Source organism: Anolis carolinensis, chromosome 1 (assembly GCF_035594765.1).
Source record: "Anolis carolinensis isolate JA03-04 chromosome 1, rAnoCar3.1.pri, whole genome shotgun sequence".
Classification (NCBI taxonomy): Eukaryota; Metazoa; Chordata; class Lepidosauria; order Squamata; family Dactyloidae; genus Anolis; species Anolis carolinensis.
Window position 1 is genome coordinate 166,898,064 of NC_085841.1, and position 20,970 is coordinate 166,919,033.

General features: G+C 39.3%; 1 protein-coding gene across 5 annotated transcripts in view; it reads left to right on the forward strand.

Moving 5' to 3' along the window:
• nek3 (NIMA related kinase 3) overlaps positions 1 to 20,861 on the forward strand; it is a 23,356-nt gene extending 2,495 nt beyond the window's left edge. Inside the window, exons 1-15 of one of the 5 annotated variants that reach the window (XR_009999922.1) lie at positions 1,217 to 1,355; positions 4,075 to 4,269; positions 6,042 to 6,135; positions 6,280 to 6,377; positions 7,455 to 7,538; positions 9,362 to 9,429; positions 9,553 to 9,639; positions 10,683 to 10,737; positions 12,294 to 12,494; positions 13,228 to 13,312; positions 13,651 to 13,779; positions 16,447 to 16,581; positions 18,366 to 18,486; positions 19,614 to 20,335; positions 20,463 to 20,861. Coding sequence is in view for 3 of the 5 variants with exons in the window: in XM_062958320.1 (XP_062814390.1) it covers positions 4,153 to 4,269; positions 6,042 to 6,135; positions 6,280 to 6,377; positions 7,455 to 7,538; positions 9,362 to 9,429; positions 9,553 to 9,639; positions 10,683 to 10,737; positions 12,294 to 12,494; positions 13,228 to 13,312; positions 13,651 to 13,779; positions 16,447 to 16,581; positions 18,366 to 18,486; positions 19,614 to 19,680 (1,341 nt within the window). In the remaining 2 variants the exon portion in view is untranslated. Of the gene's footprint in view, positions 1 to 1,216; positions 1,356 to 1,438; positions 1,461 to 4,074; positions 4,270 to 6,041; positions 6,136 to 6,279; positions 6,378 to 7,454; positions 7,539 to 9,361; positions 9,430 to 9,552; positions 9,640 to 10,682; positions 10,738 to 12,293; positions 12,495 to 13,227; positions 13,313 to 13,650; positions 13,780 to 16,446; positions 16,582 to 18,365; positions 18,487 to 19,613 lie in introns of those variants that run through there. The other 4 variants (XR_009999924.1, XM_016995978.2, XM_062958321.1 and 1 more) reach the window with 4 other exon arrangements.
• The last annotated feature ends 109 nt before the right edge of the window (positions 20,862 to 20,970 follow it).

Here is a 20,970-nt window from a genome sequence, read left to right on the forward strand (position 1 = left end):
TGAGGGCCAGCAAAGGTGCCAATCTGATCTCCCTGGGGAGGGAGTTCCAGAGCCGAGGGGCCACCACCGAGAAGACCCTCTCCCTCGTCCCCACCAACCGCGTTTGGGACGGAGGTGGGAGTGAGTGAAGGACCTCCCTGGAATATCTCAAGGCCGGCATGGGTTCATAGGGGAGGAGGCGATTGCAGAGATAAGCAGGACATGAACCATTTAGGGCTTTGTAATAACCTGCACCTTGAATTGGGCCCGGAGATTTATCGGTAGTCAGTGGAGCTGCTTAAACAGGAGGGTTGATTGCTCTCTGTAGCCTGATCTTGTCGCTGATCTTTGTACCAGCTGTAATTTCCGAGCCGTCTTCAAGGGAAGCCCCACGTAGAGCGCATTGCAGTAAAGGTAAAGGTTTCCCATGACGTTAAGTCCAGTCATGTCTGACTCTGCGGGTTGGTGAACTCATCTCTTGTTTTAACATTTTATTTTGTATGTTGACCTTTTATGACTGTTTTTATCAATGGTGATGTTTTATTGTTGAGTAATTTGTTTTATTGTTTTGCTTTTGCTTTTATATTGTTGTGTCTGGGCAAGGCCCCATGTAAGCCGCCCCGAGTCCCCTTTGGGGAGATGGGGCGGGGTATAAGAATAAAGTTGTTATTATTATTATTATTGGTGCTCATCTCCATTTCTAAGCCAAAGAGCCGGAGTTGTCCGTAGACACCTCCAATGTCATGTGGCCGGCATCACTACATGGAGCGCCGTTACCTTCCCGCCGGAGCGGTACCTATTGATCTACTCACATTGGCATGTTTTCAAACTGCTAGGTTGGCAGGAGCTGGAGCAACAGCGGGCGCTCACTCCGCTCCCGGGATTTGAACCTGCGACCTTTCGGTCTGCAAGTTCAGCAGCTCAGTGCTTTAACACACTTCGCCACCGGGGTTCCATTGTAGTAATGCAGTCTATATCTGCTTTGAGCTGGGTTATTTGAGTCCACACTGCCATATATTCCAGTTCAAAGCAGATACTGTGGGATTGTATTGGGCCTGAGTCCCAACCCACTGTAGTTGGCCAATTTTAGAGATGATCTGAGTATTGGGAGGATGGGTGCAACTTGACACCACTTTCACTGCCACGGTTCAATAGTCTGGAGTTTGTAGTTTGGTGGGGAGGCCCTTTCCCTCTTTGGCAAGGAAGGCGGAAGCCTTTGCAAGACGACAACTCCCAGGATCCCATGGCATTGAGGCAGCCATGCGGGCAGCCCCTCCTCCGGCCTTCCTCCTTCCCTCCTCCGCCGGCGCAGCTGCCAAGGAAGGCGGGGAAAGGGTTGCGGAAGAGCCCCGGGAGCTGAATGCGCGGCCATCCCGGCAAGTATCCTTCCTTACTGCTGTTTACACGCGAGCGAGAAGCGGAATAGGAAGAGAAGAGCGCCCTCGCCTCTTCTCCGCGGGAGCGAATGGGAGGCGCCCGCTGTGCGTGCTTTTGCCGGAGCCTTTGTTTGTCTCTTTGATCCCCCTCAACTCTTTGCCTTGGTGCTGGTTAGGATAGCCAATGAAAAGCGTCTCCTGATTCAAACTCAGTGTGCCATATTTCTTTGGCTCCTTCCACACAGTTGAATAAAGTCCCATATTTCCTGCCCAGTTCAATGCAGCTATTGTGGGATCTTTTGCCTTGAATCTTCTGGGTTATATGGCTGTGTGGAAGGGCCCTAAGTAACAACATTTGAAAAGTTCTGTTCTTCGTTTGAAAGTGTTATTCCTTGTGTTGTCGAAGGCGTTCATGGCCGGAATCACTGGATTGCTGTGAGTTTTCCAGGCTGTATGGGCATGTTCCAGAAGCATTCTCTCCTGACGTTTTGTCCACATCAGTCGCAGGCAAGTGGTGAAATACAGCAATGTAAATGAACTTGCGGACTGAAAGGTCCCAGGTTCAAATCCCGGCAGTGGAATTAGCGCCCGCTGTTAGCCCCAGCTCCTGCCAACCTAGCAGTTCCAAAACATGCCAATGTGAGTAGATCAATAGGTACCGCTCCAGCGGGAAGGTAACGACGCTCCATGCAGTCATGCCAGCCACATGACCTTGGAGGTGTCAATGGACAACGCCGGCTCTTTGGCTTAGAAATGGAGATGAGCACCAACCCACAGAGTCGGTCACGACTGGACTTAACGTCAGGGGAAAATCTTTACCTTTACTAAATGGCCATGGATAGTGAGATACTGGAACCTGAGCTACAGATACCAAACCTGTTAGGTGGCAAATGGCACCAGTGCCCAGCTGGCATGAGTTGTGCGCTTGGCGAGCAAAGAAGCCAAAGTTTCGAAATAAATCTTACCAAGTGGAAGATGAAATCACCAAGGTAGTTTATTCAATCAGCTGAAAGTGTTGTCAGCAAAGCGGTAATCTACAAAAGATAAGGTGAGATACATTACCAGGCTGTGGCGCAGGCTGGTGAGCAGCCAGCTGTAATAAATCACTTTGACCAAGAGGTCATGAGTTCAAGGCCAGCCCGTGGTGGGGGTGAGCACCCAACAATTAAAAATAAAAAATAGCCCCTGCTCGTTGCTGACCTAGCAACCGGAAAGATAGTTGCATCTTTCAAGTAGGAAATTAAGGTACCACTTATAAAGTGGGGAGGCTAATTTAGCGAATTTACGACTCCATAATAATCATCCAGCTGCTATTGGAATGAGGAAGTGCCATCGCAGTGGATGATGAAGCAGCTGCTCCCCCTGTGGCCGGAATCAAACATCCCCTCAGGAGAAGGTTAAATTGCCTCTGCATCTGTCTCTGTCTTTGTTCTATGTGGCTCGGGCTGTGGCGCAGACTGGAGAGCAGCTGCAATGAATCACTGCAATGTCATGAGTTCGAGGCCCGCTTGGAGCCTATGTTTGTTTGTCTTTGTTCTATGTTAAAAAGGCATTGAATGTTTGCCTATATGTGTAATGTGATCCGCCCTGAGTCCCCTTCGGGGTGAGAAGGGCGGAATATAAATGCTGTAAATAAATAAATAAATAAATATGGCATTGAATGTTTGCCTTATATGTATACAATATGATCCGCCCAGAGTCCCCTTTGAGGTGAGAAGGGCGGAATAGAAATACTGTAAATAAATAAATAAATTTACATCGAAAAAGAGGCATTTTTATACAGAGCACTTTCAAATTTCCTGCTCCTGCCCAGGTGTAATTGGCTGAGTCCAGTTGACATCAGAGGAGATTCCCGGTGAAGGCGGGAGCTCGGTCCCTGCCAGCCAGTGGTAGAGCGCGCCTTGCTCTTGATGCAGATTTTTCTCTGCCCAATGACAGGAGAGGGGGCCAGCAGTCCAGGAAACAAAGGTGCTGCAATGATCCTATGAATGGATTATGAGGGTCCCAGACTGGGATAACAAAAGACCTTAGAAGGCCTCAAAAATCCTGAGGAGATAGGGAGGTATATAAATAAAGTTTTATTATTATTATTGATATGGATATGTAGGTGATTGCTTTTCAATGCCTCCTGCGTTGTTTCCTGGTTTGTCCATGGCAGAGAAATATTGTCAATCTTGGAAGGATATGAATGAGTGTATGGCTGGGGACACGTTGAAGGGGAATGGTATTGTCTTTGGAAGTGGGACATAACTAACTGTTTGGAGGAACGGTGATTAGCTGGCCCTGATTGTTTCTTGTCTGGAATTCCCCTGTTTTTGAGTGTTCTTTATTTACTGTCCTGATTTTAGAGTTTTTTAATCCAACAAAGGATTCCCCCAGGCAGGAAGCAACCAAGATTCGCATCTGCAAGGCTATTCAATGCTAATCAAGGTGGTCAAATGCAACATTCACACTTGCCTCAAACAGACAAAAGTTCTTTCTCCCACCCTAGACCTTCCACAGATATATAAACCCGCACGTACCTAGTTTCCCACAGACCTCACAACTTCTGAGGTTGCCTGCTATAGATGTGGGTGAAACGTCAGGAGAGAATGCTTCTGGAACATGGCCATACAGCCCGGAAAACTCACAGCAACCCACTATGAGGGTTGTTTCAGAAGTTGACCAGTGTCGTGAGAATTGAGGCTAATGTTATTGCTCTTGTGCTACTTTGCATTAGGAAATTCTGAGAAGGGAGAAAGCCCAGCTTATCACGTTTTGGAGAGATCCCTGCAAGCATTAAAGCAGTTTGATAACCATGGAGCAATACAATGTGCTGAAGATACTTGGGGAAGGATCATACGGGAGAGTTCTTCTGGTTCAACATAGAAACAAAAACCAGAAATACGCAATGAAAGAAATAAGACTTCCAAAGGTAACTGTGAGTCATGCATATTTTGACAGCCTGAAACTCTAGTGCCATGTGCACAATGGAAAGCAGCTTCTTTGAAAATAAATAATACAATTCCATTGTTGTGTATGGCATGGCACAGCCTTATAACTCCACATGCTGAGCTATGTTGCAGGTGTCCACTCGATACTTCCCAGACTCATTGTTGAGCTATTGCAGTCTACATTTTTGTTGTGTAATGTTAATATCTGGGTGATTGAAAGCAATCAAGAGCAGTTCTCCTAAGTTTTTCTGGATCCAAGAGGGATGCAGTTGATCATAAAATATCTATATATCGCTCTTGATATATATATTTCTCATTTGCTGCCATAGCTCAATGCTATAGAATGCTGGAATTTAGGGCTCACATAAAATACTTTTTTCTAAATGGGACATGTCATAAATAGTATTTCTCAGTTATAATCATTCAATTGCCTACCAGATCAAGGTTTCTTGTTTGTGGCTTTATGCTTCACACATTTTTGAGATAATTTATTTAATTTTCCTCCCCATTATTTCATGGTTAAAGAACTCTCCATCTACCACCATGGCATGAAACAGTCTTTCTGGGGGCCCTTCTATATTGCTCTATAAAATCCAGATTATCTGCTTTGAACTGGATTATATGGCAGTGTAGACTCATATAACCCAGTTCAAAGCATATAATGTGGATTAACTGCTTAGATCAGTGGTTCCCAACCTTTTTTTGACCAGGGACAACTTGGCCGGGGTCCACTTTGACCAGGGACAACTTGGCCAGGAGCCACTCTCCAAAATTAGTACCAAAAGGGTTACACATTGGTTTTTGGTCAACTTTAGATTCGGTTTGGTTATTGGGTGCTGATTCAGAAAATTGCATTGGATAGACAACATCAGCTGTAGTTTCTGATACAGAACATATGCCATCCAGTAGTCGCCATCTGCTCACCCACAAAAAACCATATTTAATAATCTATAGCCCCTGGCACCAATTTTCCCTGCATGAGACCTTATTTAAGGTCTCGTGGCCCACAGGTTAGGCACCACTGACTTAGATAATCTGAATAATGTGGCAGCATAGAAGGGGTCTGAATTGTCTTTGCAGAATGTAATACTGCTAAAATAGTCAAATCAAGTCAACTTTATTTATACGCTGTCCTATTTCCCCTTGGGGAGTCTGAGTGGCTTACAACAGAAAGGGCAGCCATTCGATGCCATACAGTACACAGTAAAAACTCAAATACATAATAAATTAAATGTGAATAATTAAAACAGCAATTTATCGTAGCTAAACATGAAGACAAATCAATAAAACACACATGACAACAGCTATTAAAAGGAGATTAAAAACCCCTTTATTGGCTATATAAAGTACACTTTATTGGCTTGTAGTGATTTATTTCTCAACAAGAGATGCGTTTGTTCAGGTGTGCATTTAATAGTCCAGTGTCTAGGGTCATTTATTTAGAAACAAATCCCACTAATTTCAGTAGTTATTTATAAATTGAAATGTCTTAGGTTTGTCAGATTTATTCTTTCTAGGAACCCTTCCACACAGCCATATAACCAAGAATATCAAGACAGAAAAGAATATATGGCAGTGTGTACTCAGATATCCCAGCTCAAAACAGATATTGTGAAATTCTCTTCCTTGATATTCTGGGTTATATGGCTGTGTGAAAGGGGCCTAAAAGCTTGAAAAAAACAATTTTGTCTAATAAACCTGTATTATACTTCTGTTACAGTAATTTTTAAAATTATTAATAATATATTTCCAGTCTGTCCTTGATAAAGAGAAGTCCTGGAATGAATCCATTCTTTTGGCTAAGATGAAACACCCAAACATTGTCACTTTTTCAGAATCGTTTGAAGGTAAATATGAACTTTTTTTAAAAAAAAGCCTCCTTTATTTACATTATTGTTTATAGAATTCATTCGTTAAAAATTGTGCTGATGCCTACATTTTGCATAATAGTAATACTTCTAAGGAAATGTTCTTAAATTCTCTGAATATAGCTGATGGAAATCTGTATATTGTGATGGAATACTGTGATGATGGAGATCTGATGCAAAAGATTAAACTTCAGAAGGAGAAGTTGTTTCCGGAAAATACGGTAAGGACATAATGCCTAATGATTTTGTGAGGTTATTTTTGGTGGGGGGTGGGTGGGGGTGGGTATTTATTTGTAAGCCATTGATCAGCACATGATCTGTGTGGTATTTCCTGGATTCACCAGGGCTGATAGAGAGCCGTGGTGGTGCAGTGGGCCAAACCCTTGTGCTGGCTGGACTGTTGACCTGAAGGTTGGGTTACTGACCTAAAGGTTGCCGATTAAAATCTATGGGACGAGGTGAGCTCCTGTCTGTTAGCTCTAGCTTGTGGGGACATTAGATAAACCTTACAGGAGGATGGTAACACATCCGGGCGTCCCCTGGGCAATGTCTCTGTAGATGGCCAATTCTCTCACACCAGAAGCAACTTACAGTATGTTCTCAAGTTGCTTCTGACATGATTAAAAAAACCAAGGCTGATGCCTTCTGTGAATCCCCTTCCATCCCACCTACATCTACAGTTTCCCTGGTATTGCTTCTGCAACTGTTGCCCCAGTAGTTTACAGTTTTATTTCATCCTGTATAGACCAGGGTTCAAATCTCCACTCTGTCATGGAACCCACTGGGTGCCCTTGGACAAATCACACTCTCTCAGCCTCAGAGGAAGGCAAAGGCAAACTCCTTATGAATTGATCTTCCCAAGAAAACCCTGTGATAGGTTGGCCTTAGTATTGACATAAGATAGCAATGACTTGAGGGCACACAACTACAATTCAACCCACCTACTTCCCTTCTTGTCCTGCTATCGTTCCCAGCCCTACAAAATTTGTCCAATAGCGTCTTTTTACCATCCTACCCCACATTCACCCTCCAGTCATCCAGGCCAGCACAATTTGCTTTGCTGCTCTTCTTAGTCTCTTCCTCCACTAACACCTTACCAGACCTCTCAGGATTATTACACAGACTATTGCCCATCTTTCTTAGGCAATAGCATCAGGAATAGCCCGCTCCTCCATTTTTAGAAGCTTTGGCAGGCAGCTAGGCTTATCCAAAAGCAACAGTCTTTAGTTTGTGACTGCCTACTCTTTCAAAAATATAATTCCACGTGCCACATCTTTTTTTTTTCTTCTTCGCCCCAGATTCTAGATTGGTTTACACAGATCTGCCTGGGTGTCAAATACATTCACGACAAACGTGTGATGCATAGAGATATCAAATCAAAGGTGAGTGAAATAGGTATTTTCAGACATTATAGTCAGACCTCCACATTTGCTGGGGTTAGGTGTACAGGACGCCCATGAAAGTGAAAATATATTGCTTTTTAACCTGAGAGAACATATTTCTAGGAATCTCTATGGCCCCTTCTACACTGCCATATAAAATCCAGATTATCTGCTTTGAACTGGATTATCTGGCAGTATAGATTCAGGGCCCTTCCACACAGCCATATAATTCACAATATCTGTTTTGAACTGGGTTGTCTTTTGTCCACACTGCTAATAATCCAGTTCAGTGTGGATTTTATACAGCTGTTTAGAAGAGGCCTCATATAATATAGTTCAAAGCAGATAATCTGGATTATCTGCTTTGAAAATCTGGTTTATATCGCAGTGTGATTATATCGCCTATGTCATCCAGCAAAACTTTATGGCCAGTTTGTACCTGAGACTGAACATAGTCACACTGGAGGACCTAGGGCCCTTCTACACTGCCAGATAATCCAGAATGTCAAGGCAGATAATCCAAATTATTTGCTTTGAACTGGATTATCTGAGTCTACTCTGCCCGATAATCCACTTCAAAGCAGATAATCTGAATTTTATACAGATGTATAGAAAGGCCTTACAGATTCCTAGACAAAAGATATTAATAAATCTGTGAAAAATCAGATCTGCAACAATAAAACCACTACCACCCCAACAGTGGAGGGTTAACTGTGAAATCTTTATTCTTTGTATTTTAATATGTATTTTATAGATATATATTAAAGTGTATATTTTATAGAAATATATATATATTTATAGGATTTTTACAGTGTTTATGTGTTTTAATTATACTGTAACCTACCTCAAGCCACGAGGAGAGGCAGATGAGAAATAAAATTATTATTATTATTATTATTATTATTATTATTATTATTATTATTATTACAAGAGAGCTACTGATCCTTTCTTACTGAAAAATATCATGAAAACTTTAAGGGTACTTCTTTTGTAAAATTCTGCAGTTTTGTATTTTCTTTACATATCTCTTTGAACTGTTTATTGTTGTTGTTCTTTTTAAAAACAGGCATATATGATGGGTTTCCTTGAGTCTAAGGTTCTCTGATGATATTAGTTCCACTCTAGTGTCATTGTTTTATTTAAAATAGAGCATATCCCTGATTAACTGCAGTGATTTCTTGTTAGAGCAAAGGTGGGCAATCCACAACATGTATGTGGTATGCCAAGACTGTCTATGTAGCTTGCCATGGGCCCTTTGCCCCACTTCAGGTTCCACTTTTCACACTGCTGCCATTGACACCACACCAGAGAACTGGCAAATACTATTAAGCCTGTGTGTCCACGTTTCTCATGAGAATGGGCCCCAAACATCAGAAATAGAATTGCTGGGGATACAGGGAAAGGTTTTTAATCTCATCCATACCTCAGTAGTCTGGATCAAGATTGCTATAAAGGAAGAGGGGGCAAAGAACTTCCTCCTCCCAACAATCTGGAATCAGGATATGGATGGGGAACAAAGCATGTGGTTGTATGTCTATGTTGCCCTTGCTACCCAATCAAATATCATCTCAACTGGAAAATTTCCAGTGATGAGCATTGAGACATAATCTTTTTTGTGTAAGATTTAAAAAATAATAACTATATTAGAAAGCCTGCTACTTAGCAGCAATTGAATTCTGAGGACTAAAGTAGACTTAACATTGCAGACAATGTAGTAGCCGTCACCTTTAGTGGGACATAGAATGCTGCCTATACTGATTAAATGCAAAGACTAATATAAGGATTTAACTCCCTCCCTCCCTTTCTATTGCTACATAATCCAGAACGTATTTCTCACACAACATGGGAAAGTAAAGCTGGGAGACTTTGGATCAGCACTTCTTCTCACTAGGCAAGTAATTACCATTTGAGGTACTACATGCTCTTTATTGTTACATTTTAATGAACTTCATATCTACTTTAGATATTTTAAGTCTGTTGTTTCTAATGACACCTTTATTTGTTTTTGAGCAAGTCCAATGGCATATGCTTGTTCCTATGTGGGAACTCCATATTACGTGCCTCCAGAAATATGGGAGAACATGCCCTACAACAATAAAAGGTAAGGGACTTGAAAGAGCATTTGCTTTAGCCTTATGTAGCATGAGATTCTTCTTCTTTCTAAGCTGTTTTCCCAATGGAGGGGTTAGCACTGTGACTGTCATTTTCATAGGGTTGTTTTGGACATCCTCAGGTCTCGGGTTGGAAGCATGCATGTCTTTGTTGATAGTGTCCACCCATCTTGTCTTTGGCTGTCCATGTGGTCGTCATCTTGCAGTCTCCAAATATAGTGCTGTTTGTGCTACTGATGTTGGTTCTCTTCTCATGACATGGCTGTACCACCATAGTCTTACTTCCTGCATTTTCTTGCTGATCGCTTTTATTCCTAGTCTTTGACGAATGTCATCATTTGGCACATGGTCAAGAAGTGTCCAGTCAAGTGTCCATCTCAGCATTTTCATTTCCATTGTGTTAAGGGCTTGTACATGTTTCTTTGTTGCTGGCCAGCACTCTGCCCCATAGAGGGCTACTGGGCGAACAGTTGTAGTGTAGATCTTAGCCTTGAGTTGTTCAGGCATTTTTGAGTCACACAGAATGCCAGTAGTTTCAGTTCACTTCTATATGGGATTCATTGTACAAAGCAAACAGTTATCTAAATCTGCCTCCTATTGTTTTTCTGCCCTGACACCCACTTTCTCCAACTGGCTAGTTAAGACTTTAATGCAGGGATGGCAATTATATGATCCTTCAGATGTTGTTCAATTGCAGTTTCCACCATTTTCCACTATTGGATATTCTGGTTCCAGCTGCTAGGAGCCAAGCAGTGTCTGTACAACTTCACAGTTCCCACCCTGGTGTAGTGTATGGAAGGAGTATATACTTGGAGTAGCTCCCTTCCATTTTCCTAATGCATTTTAATATAATCAAATCCTTGTTTGTGATTCTTGTCATCAAACTCTGTAACCACACAATTCAGATCAGTAATAATGATTGGCCTTTAATATTGTCTGTATTTTCCAAATCAAAAAGTTTATTTATTTGTGACAAAAGGAAACAGTGTGTTTTTGTCTTAATCTAACTCACTTTTCAAACTTGTTGTTTCAGTGATATATGGTCTCTGGGTTGCATTTTATATGAGCTGTGTACTCTTAAGCATCCAGTAAGTACATTTAGTCCTTTTTTTAACTTCCAAAAATTTATTTAGGGGCAGTTTATTTATTTATTTATTTATTTTATATACCGCTCTTCTCCCCCAGGGGGGACCCAGAGTTTCTATACCCAGAGCTAATGCTTGGTATCCTGATATATTTGTCCATATGTAGTAGGGTGGAATACATTGGTCACAGTTGATGCAGCATATGCATCCATGTATGGCAGTGTTAAAATGCTTCTTTATTGCACATCTTCCTCTTCAAAATAGTGTACTGCTACCCCAAAAGTACAATATTATATGCACTCCTTCTACTCGCAGTACAGGTTGAGCATCCTTTATCCAGAATGCTGAAATCCAAAATACTCCATAGTGACACCTTTGCTTTCTGATGTACATAAACTTTGCACAAAATTATTAAAAATAATGTGCATAACATTAACTTCAGGCTGTATATACAGTGTATAGGAAACATCATTGAATTTCTTGTTTGGAATTGGGATCCATCTCCAAGATATTTCATTAGGTATATGCAAGTACTGTATTCCAAAAATCTAAAAAAATCCAAAATATGGAACTCTTCTGTTTCGAGGATTTTAAATAAGGGATACTCAACCTGTATTGCATTTTTGACCATTTCTAGATTGTTTAATTCATGCAGAACAGAGATGGGATGAATTCATACCAAAATTGCAACAGCAGGGTTTTTAAAATCTTCAATTAGATCGTATAAATCTTTTGCCTTAAACCCTTGTTCCAACTGAATTGCTGACCTGAAGGTTGGCGGTTTGAATCTGTGAGACGGCATGAGCTCCTGTCTGTCAGCCCTAGATTTTTTTAAAAACATTTTTATTAAAGGTTTTCACAAAGGTAAATAAAAAGGTATAAGGGGGGGGGGGGAGAAAGGGTAAGAGTAAAAATAAGGAGCTATCAGGATACACAGGAATGGAATGAATATTTTTTAAAAAGGGGAAGGAAAAGGGAAGGGAGGGGAAATTGTTACTTCTATTCTTCTACTTTGCATTTCACTTAATTCTTGTACTAGTTGTTTAATGGCTTAGTCTCTTCCCCCTTTCTTGTCTCACATTCAGGATCTTTCATTCTTTAGTTTCTAATCGTGGTTTGTTGAAATTGTCTCTTGCTGCTTTATTTTCAAGTATTCCTTAAAGGGTTGCCAGTCCGTAGGTGTAGATGGTCAGCCCTAGCTTACGGAGACATGAGAGACGCCTCCCAGCAGGATGGTAACAACATGCAGGCATCCCCTGGGCAATATCTTTGTAGACAGCCGATTCTCTCATACTAGAAGCAACTTGCAGTATGTTTGCTTCTGACACAATAAAATATTATTTTATATTATTATTATTATTATTATTATTATTATTATTATTATTATTATTATATAAATTAACAACAGGCTTTACTGATGAGAGGTGTCCTACATGCATTGGTATAAAGAAAAAATTAATTATTCTTTGTACACTATTGAGGTATTTTTGAAATTTTAAAAGTGATAAATATCTCTGCTAATAGAACATCTGCTTTCATTTTGTTTTTGTTCAACTTAGTTTCAGGCAAATAGCTGGAAACATCTTATACTGAAGATATGTAAAGGATACTACAATCCACTTCCATCACATTATACTTATGAATTTCACTATTTGATAAAGCAAATGTTCAAGAAGAATCCCAAGAACCGCCCATCAGCCAGCACAATTCTTACAAGAAGCTGTCTGGCAAAGCGTATAAGAAATACTTCTTCAGAGAAGGTATTTGTCTACTTCTGATCATTCCTTCACATTCTTGTCACAAAATTAAGTGGCTTAAAAATGGTGGGAAACCAGCATGTTTTACAGTAATTTGCACAATGAGAACACTATTTGTTCAAATGTTGAATTGCTATTAAATATTTGGAATATATTTTGACTAAACCACAACAAAATCAGTATAGATATAAATAGACAAGATTCTGAAATGTAACGGTATATAATTGGTTCATGCAATTGCATTATCCATTTCTATGTATGGTTGTGAAACCTGGACAGTGAAAAAGTGGATGAGAACTCATTTGAGATGTGATGTTGGAAAACAGTCCTGCAGATTCCCTAGACTGCCAAAAAGATGAATAAGTGGATTCTAGAACAACTCAATCTTGAACACTCTGGAAGCTAGTAAACTGAGACTGGATCTGCATTGCTGTATAATCCAGTTTCAGAATGCAGATTATCTGCATTGAACTGGGTTATATGACTCTACACTGTCATATAATCCAGTTCAATGTAGTTAATCTGCATTCTGAAACAGGATTATATAGCAGTGTAGGTCCCGCCCGAGGCTGTCATACTTTGGCTATATCATGAGAAGACATGACTCACTAGAAAAGATTACCGGATAGTTGTAACTTGGATATTTTTCAAAATAATTTGCTCCCTGATTAAAACAAAATCAGCTAGACTTTGTATTTTTTGTTCCATTACATTTCTGTTTCTAAACATTTTAAAGGAAGAAGGAAAATATACCAGCAACAAGAATTCAGAAGCTAGTTTCTGTGAAATGCAACGGGAGAAAAAAATTGTGGATAAAAAAGGTAAAATATATTTACAATTATGAAGTAATTTATTAATCGAGGCCACTTCTAATGAAGTCATTTTGGGACTTCCTTGAGTACAGGTGATCTTTGAGTTGATTCTCTAAAACTGCAATCCTATGCATACTGGGGAGAAGCCCTGTTAAACTCGGGTACCATCTACACTATCATATAAAATCTTGATTATCTGCTTTGAACTGGATTACATGGCAGTGTAGACTCATAATCCAGTTCAAAGCAGTTTTTTTTTTTACTTCCAAGTACATATCCATGGGATTGGGCTGTCTGATGGAGTACAGAAAGGCACAAGTCAATTTTTATAAAACATTTCTTTATAGTCTCCCCAGAAGCTGATTTACGAAACCCACAAAGACGACAGTGGGAAAAAGGAAGGTCCAGTACAGTGATGAATGTCCTAGAAAATGCATCTTTATTGTCTTCTAGTATTCCAATCCAGGAAGAAACAAGTAAGTTTATTTAAATTTGTATATGCATGTATGTTTAACACATATTTATGTACACATAAACACGGATTATTCATCATTAGAGTTACAGTCCTATTTAAAGTTGGTGGGTGATCTCTGTCTAGATTAGATGTAGAGGAATGCAAACTTTATTTGGTCTTCCTGCCATGAGAGGTGAAGCAGGTGGCTAAAGGAGAAGATTTTTAAATTTTGGAGAGCCTTCATTAGAGAGGCATACCTGGCCCCTATATTATCTTTTCACCATTAGGTGAAGCCAAGCATTTAAAGAACTTCACAACCTCTAAGGATGCCTGCCACAGATGTAGGCACAACATCAGAAGAGAATGCTTCTGGAACATAGCCATACAGAGCAGAAAACTCACAGCAACCAATTTAAAGAACAGGTTATTGCTTTTACAGTTTTGCAGTTTTGTCCCACAGCAGCTTCTTTTAATTTGATTGTATAATAGGCCAAATGTTTGGTTGCTGATTTTGCCTTTGTTTCGGTTTCTTTTTTTTTAATTTTTGACTTCATTAAATGGTGTCATTAAGTAAATAAATAGAAGTGTGATCCCGGGAAAACCCATCAGAAATATCAAGTGAAAACACAAAAGGACTGAAATAGGCACCTGAGAAAGTAGCCTAAAAAGCTCATGCTACAAACTCAAGAGTTTCTCTCAGATATGGTGTCCTGCAATACTCAGTTTAGTTGATATGATCTTTTTTCTGTTCCTCTTGTTGGTTTTCCTCTGTCATCTCTCTGCAAAGTAATTTTGTGAAAGGTCCAGGGAAAGGGAAACCAGTGGGCGAGAAAGGCTGCAGGCAGGGTATAGATGGTACCTGAATGACATTGGGTTTTTTTCCAGGTTCTTGAAAAACTGGGCTCATGCTGGATTGTGATGATTTGATTTTGCCCATTTGTAATAATTTTACTATATAGACATAGTAGAAGTAGTGCAGGCAATCCAGTGGGAGAAAGTTTCAGTATCTCATTAAACTTAGCACATGACTGCTTTGTTCAGGCACAGAATGAATGGAGTGTGAAGCTGGGGCCCCATCTACATTGCCATGTAAAATTCAGATTATCTGCTTTGAATTGGATTATATGGCAGTGTAGACTCATATAATCCAGTTCAAAGCAAATAATCTGGTTTTTATGTGGCAGTGTAGATGGGGCCTGGATCTACCCTGCCATATAATCCAGATTATTAAATCAAATAATCTAGATTGTCTGTTTTGAACTGGATTATAATCTCAGACAGGCCCCTACATTGGCAGTCTTCAGAAAGAACTTGAAGACCTGGCTGTTCCAATGTGCCTTCCCAGATTAATAGGAAATCTCCAACACCAAGTCCCATAAGCACTTTATTAGAACTAAGATCGTATATCGCACTCTGCACTTGCCCTATAAGCCTTATATATCACCTGTCACATCAGCACTTTTAATCTTGTACCCATTACTCTGGCCCGGCCCAGTTTTATTGTGTTTTAGCATATTGTTTATTGCTTGTTGTTTATACTGTTTTAATTGTTTTTAATTTGCCTTTTGTTTTGTATTGTTATATTGTGTGTTGAGGCCTTGGCCTTTGTAAGACGCATTGAGTCCTTCGGGAGATGCTAGCGGGGTACAAATAAAGTTTAATAATAATAATAATAATAATAATAATAATATGAGTCTACGCTGCCATATAATCCAATTCAGAGCAGATAATCTGGATTTTATATGACAGTGTAGATCCAGCCTCAGATTGCTGAGCTCTAGTACTTTGCGAGATTTGTCACAATTTCATTGGGTCTTAACAAAGGTTTAGGTTGACTATCTAACAAAGAACGAAACAGCAGACATCTTACAAATAGTTAGAAACCCGGAAAGGATGGATATCCATTAACATCAATAGATTTGTCAAATTGTGATTTAAAGACAATACAGATTAAATCGATGCTCAGTTTAATGAAATCTCTGTTTTTATACAGAAATGAATTGGCTTATTTTATTTTCATTGCCTTATGGGTTCAAAGCAGTTTGGGATGGCATACATAATCTCTACCCTTGTTATTCTCACAGTATCTGCATAAATCTAGGTGGAGTTTTAGCTGCTAAGAGGTAGTAACTGACCCACAACAGATCACTGAGCTTTATGGGTGAGCTGAGATGTGAACCTAGGTTTTTCCAGCTTATGTTCAACCTTTACGTACTGGTTCCATTTGGGAACTACTTCACCAAAAAGTCCTTAATTCCTCATGGCTCTATTATATTTGACATCTTAAATAATTGTAAACCGCAATTGCTGAATTAAAAGTGTGGTTTGTCCCAGCAGGTAAATACATTGTTTGCTTAGAGCTTAGTAGGCATTTACATAATTAAATGTTCCCAAGACACTGTGGCTGCAATTTCATACAGTGTGAACTGAGACTCTGATTATGCTTAACTCTTTAAAAATGTGGCCAATGCGTTCAGTACCTTAAAAACTTGTTATGACCCAAACACTCTTGGGAAGAAGTCTTATTTGCACATAATGAGCTGAGAAAATATTCCCCTTTTGCCTCGATCGCAATGTGTTTTGTCTGATCCCAGACACAATCTAGATATTTGTCGAAATCAGTTTTTTAATTATGCATTTGCATTGGTGCCTGCACTAGCCATTTAATGCTTGTTGTTTGTGTGCCTAGGTGGCTTCGTGAGAAAATACGATGAAAATATTGTGCGTAAGCAGTGGTCTAAGGAACCTCCTGAAACCTTGATGAATATTCTCCACAATGCTGATATTAGCTTAGCTTTTAAAACATACACAATCTACAAAGCAGGTAAATTACAATATATCAGCAATCCAACACTAAATATGCCTCAACACATAGGTCTTGGAATACTGTGATGGGAGCTTTCTGAAAGCTTGTTGCAAGAATCTGCCGGCATTCATTAACTGATGTGCTTTGTATTGGGGCAGCAGAAGTCACCATCTATTTGGCAAAAATAGATGACTGGGCAGTTGCCTAATCACACATTTGTTATTGTCTTTTGGACTACATCGTCAGAGTTCAGCTACTTCTGAAATTGAATTGAATTGATTTTATTAATAAGTTGTCTAACTTGGGATACTGGGACAGTGTAGTAGATCCTCCAAGAGCAACAAAGGCCCCTTCCACACCGTTGAATAATATCCCGCATTTTCTGCTTTGAACTGGAATATATGGCAGTGTGGACTCAGATAACCCAGTTCAAAGCAGATATTGTGGGATTTTCTGACATAATTTTCTGGGCTATATAGCTGTGTGGAAGGGGTCATAGACAGTTTATGCAACTTGGATAGTTGGACTACTTTGTCTAAATGCAGGCATTGAACAGGGAAGTGTAAAATGATTTTACAAAGTGAAAGCTATTAAATTAGATTCAGGCCCCTTCTACACTGCCATATAATTCAGATTATCAAAATTGATAATCCACATTATCTGCTTTAAACTGGATTATATGAGCCTACACTGTCATATAATCCAGTTCAAAGCAGATAATCTGGATTTTATATGGCACTGTAGAAGGGACCATATTCAGTGCACTCTTGGGTCACTTTCACACAGCTGAATAAAATCCCACATTTTCTGCTTTGAACTGGAATGCATGGCAGTGTGGACTCAGATAGCCCAGTTCAAAGCAAATATTGTGGGATTTTCTGCCTTGATATTCTGGGTTATATGGTTCTTTGGTTTCATTTCAGATTATTCATGAACATGTGCTGTGTTCAGGCATTTTCCACACATATTCACTTTGCTGTTGTACTTGTGGATATTTGTTTTATTGATTTCTATGAAAACTGAATTTGTATTGTTTGCAGACACATTCTAATTCAAGAAGCTTAAGTCAGAGATTGCTCTCCCCACTCCCCAACCTTGAAAATGCATTTTCCATAGTCTGCTATTGGACCCAGATGTGGCTCAAACAGCTATTGGCTGTTTTGGGGCATGCCAAGATGCCAGTGGTAGTTTGCTACACTTTGGACATAATGGCAGACTATAATGATAGCAAAAAGATAGAAGGTATAGAATAAACTGATGAAAAAACAGAGGTGAAAAGGAAGTCCATAAGCATGTGTCCTAGGGCCCTTCCACACAGTCATAGAACCCAGGATATCAAGGTGGAAAATCCCACCATATCTGCTTTGAATTGGGTTATCTGAGTCCACACTGCCATATATTCCAGTTCAAAGCAGAAAATGTGGGATTTTATTCAGCTGTGTAGAAGAGGCCCCAATCTCCAGTACCTAGAACCAGTTCTGGTTCAATGAGTTTTCGAAAATGTTGAACACCATAATAAACTGTATGCCCATTTAAATTAGCTAGCTAGTAATAAATGTTGATGGATATGATAGAACAAATTCAAAAGAGAAGATGGAAGTTATGTATATTCTAAGACTAAGAAAGTTCAGAGCCAGAGATTTCTAAATCAGTGACTGACATTGGATGAAGACCTTTACATGAGAAAATAGGAAGTGAGGAATGTGCAGTACTTTTTCCTTACCCTGAATTTTACACCAAATCTTAGTATACTTATCTTGGGAACAAGTAACCTGTTTTATTGCATTTTCTTAATATTAAAGGTTCAGATGACCCACTGAAAGGACCACTTACTGAAGACACAGAAGCATCTGACGAACCAGATGGGGATATAATTATGGAAGATACAGGGAGACTTGAACCTAGATCAGATGAGGAAGATACGTATGTTGGCGTCTAGTCTATTATTGGGGAATAATAATAATAATAATAATAATAATAATAATAATAATAATAATAATAGCAACAACTTTATTTTTATATCCCGCCTCCATCTCCCCGCAGGGACTCGGGGCGGCTAACATGGGGCGAAGCCCAAATATCAACAGTAAACAAAATAAAATACATTTATTAAACTAACATAATAAACAGATAACATTACATAGATTAAAGCAGTATTTTAACCAGGATTTATTTTGTTTATGTCTTTATATCAAACTTGACTAATAATGGTATTGTATTTCTAACAGAATCATTTATAAAGCTGCCGTAATATTTAAGGAGGGGCCTGTAGAAGAGTTAGTGCACATGGATTTTCAGATAGGCCTGAAACTTGGGAATAATAGGTTATTTAATAATTGCTTAAATTGATGCATAATATTAGAACAGCACCATGACCTGCATTTGAAAGTATATGGGCCGTGAAACACTAGTCAAATGCCTGGGGCTCAGTCAGTTGTGGAACTAGTGGAGAAAAGTATGAGCGATTTGTAGATTGTGCCCTGTGACCATAAACATCTATTACATTGATTAAGAAGGTTGTAATAAACATGATGTATAAGAGAATTTATATGAGAAGTCACTCACTTTTCATGAGAGCACAAGGATATTCCTTTCAGCTAACTATGGCCCCTTCTACAATGCCATACAAAATCCAGATTACCTGCTTTGAACTGAATTATATGGCAGTGTAGACTCATGCAATCCAGTTTAAAGCATTTAATGTGGATTATCTGATTTGATAATCTGGATTATATGGCAGTGTAGAAGGGCCTAAAACACTTCTCCCCAAAGGAAAATCATCCTTTACTTTCTCCAAATGCTTACTAACTTAACTGAGACAAGATGTATTGTATAGACAGTGAATTGAAAGAGATGTAGGCAGGCTATCTAGAAAGTCACTTTGATTTTCCAGAATGACTATAGAATCTATAGGACTGCTGGATACTGTAGGCAGTGCATGTTCATTGTGAGAAAATAGAAGCCCTTCTTGTTCTGTGGTTCTAGTTTTCTTCTTTCCTCTCTCTGAAATTATTATAATGAGATCTGACACTTTCACTATCTTTTTGCAGGGATTTTGAAGCAGAAGATGATCCAGACTGGGTTTCTGAACTGAAGAGTATGACCAAAATGAAATGATTTAATAACTTAATGATGGAACTTTAAAAAAATACTGATGGTTGATGCAAAAAAGAAGAAGAAGAAGAATGATGTACGGAATGATTGGAAATAATTTGTAATTTACAACAGAAATTCCAGACAAATTTGTCAAACAGCAAATACGTACTAATTAAGCTGATTTCAAGTGCTTCTTTGGTAAGAAAAAACAGCATTTCGGGAATAATTGTGAACTTTTCCCTTAAATGTTTTTTTCCTAAAAGTACCCCAAAGCATTATTCTTACAAGAAAGAAATACAGTATACATTAGTATACTGGAGGCAGAATAGCCAGGTATGGTTGGCACTGAAATAAATTAAACCCCTTCAGTTAGATACACATGGTACTATTGGAAATACAGAACTGCATTCCTTCAGACTCGGTAATGCTGCAGTCTCAGGCTGGATCTACACTGCCCTATATCCCAGGATCTGATCCCAGATTATCTTCTTTGAACTGGATTATATGAGTCTACACTGCCAGATAATTTGGAATAAGAAGGTAATCTGGGATCAGATCCTGGGATATAGGTGTAGATCCAGCCACTGTTGTCCTTTGCTTCTGCTGTCTCTGAAATACTTCATTTTGAACCAAAATCAATTGGTTTTCTATATCAAGGTTGGGAAAAGTGCAACCTGTAGGGTAGTGGTTCCCAACCTTTGGGCCTCCAGGTGTTTTGGACTTCAACTCCAAGAAATCCCAGCCAATTTACCAGCTGTTAGGAATTGTGGGAGCTGAAGTCCAAAACACCTAGAGGCCCAAAGGTTGGGAACCGAACCACTGCTGTAGGGTATGTAGAGGACATTTCGATCAAATGTGAGGTCCCATGGGCCACCTCTGCTCTATATGACTGTTCCTATATGTTTATTCTGAATTATTGTAATTCTTCTGCATAATGGTAATGTTGTTAATCTGCACTGAGCACATCAGTGGAAAAAATGGGATATAAATCTGGTATGAGAATCTTTTCAGCTCTTCTCTGTCATAATAAAAAACAAATAAGCCCCTTCAGTCACCATCCTTGCCTAATTTTGCAATTGTTTTTTTCTGATACTGTTCAGTCATAGCAGTGTTTTATGGATAACATACTGTCAGTTTTATACACTGTTTTATATTGTATGTTGTGCTTTTAATAAACCAGTTCTTGAGTATTCTTAAATACATATTCACAGCCAATCTCTTTATTGGTGTTAAAAGGAAGAGCAATTAGATTTGGAAGAGATCCCTAGCCAGATCTTCTGTTTTGGTGGGTGTCAAAAAATGTGAAATATC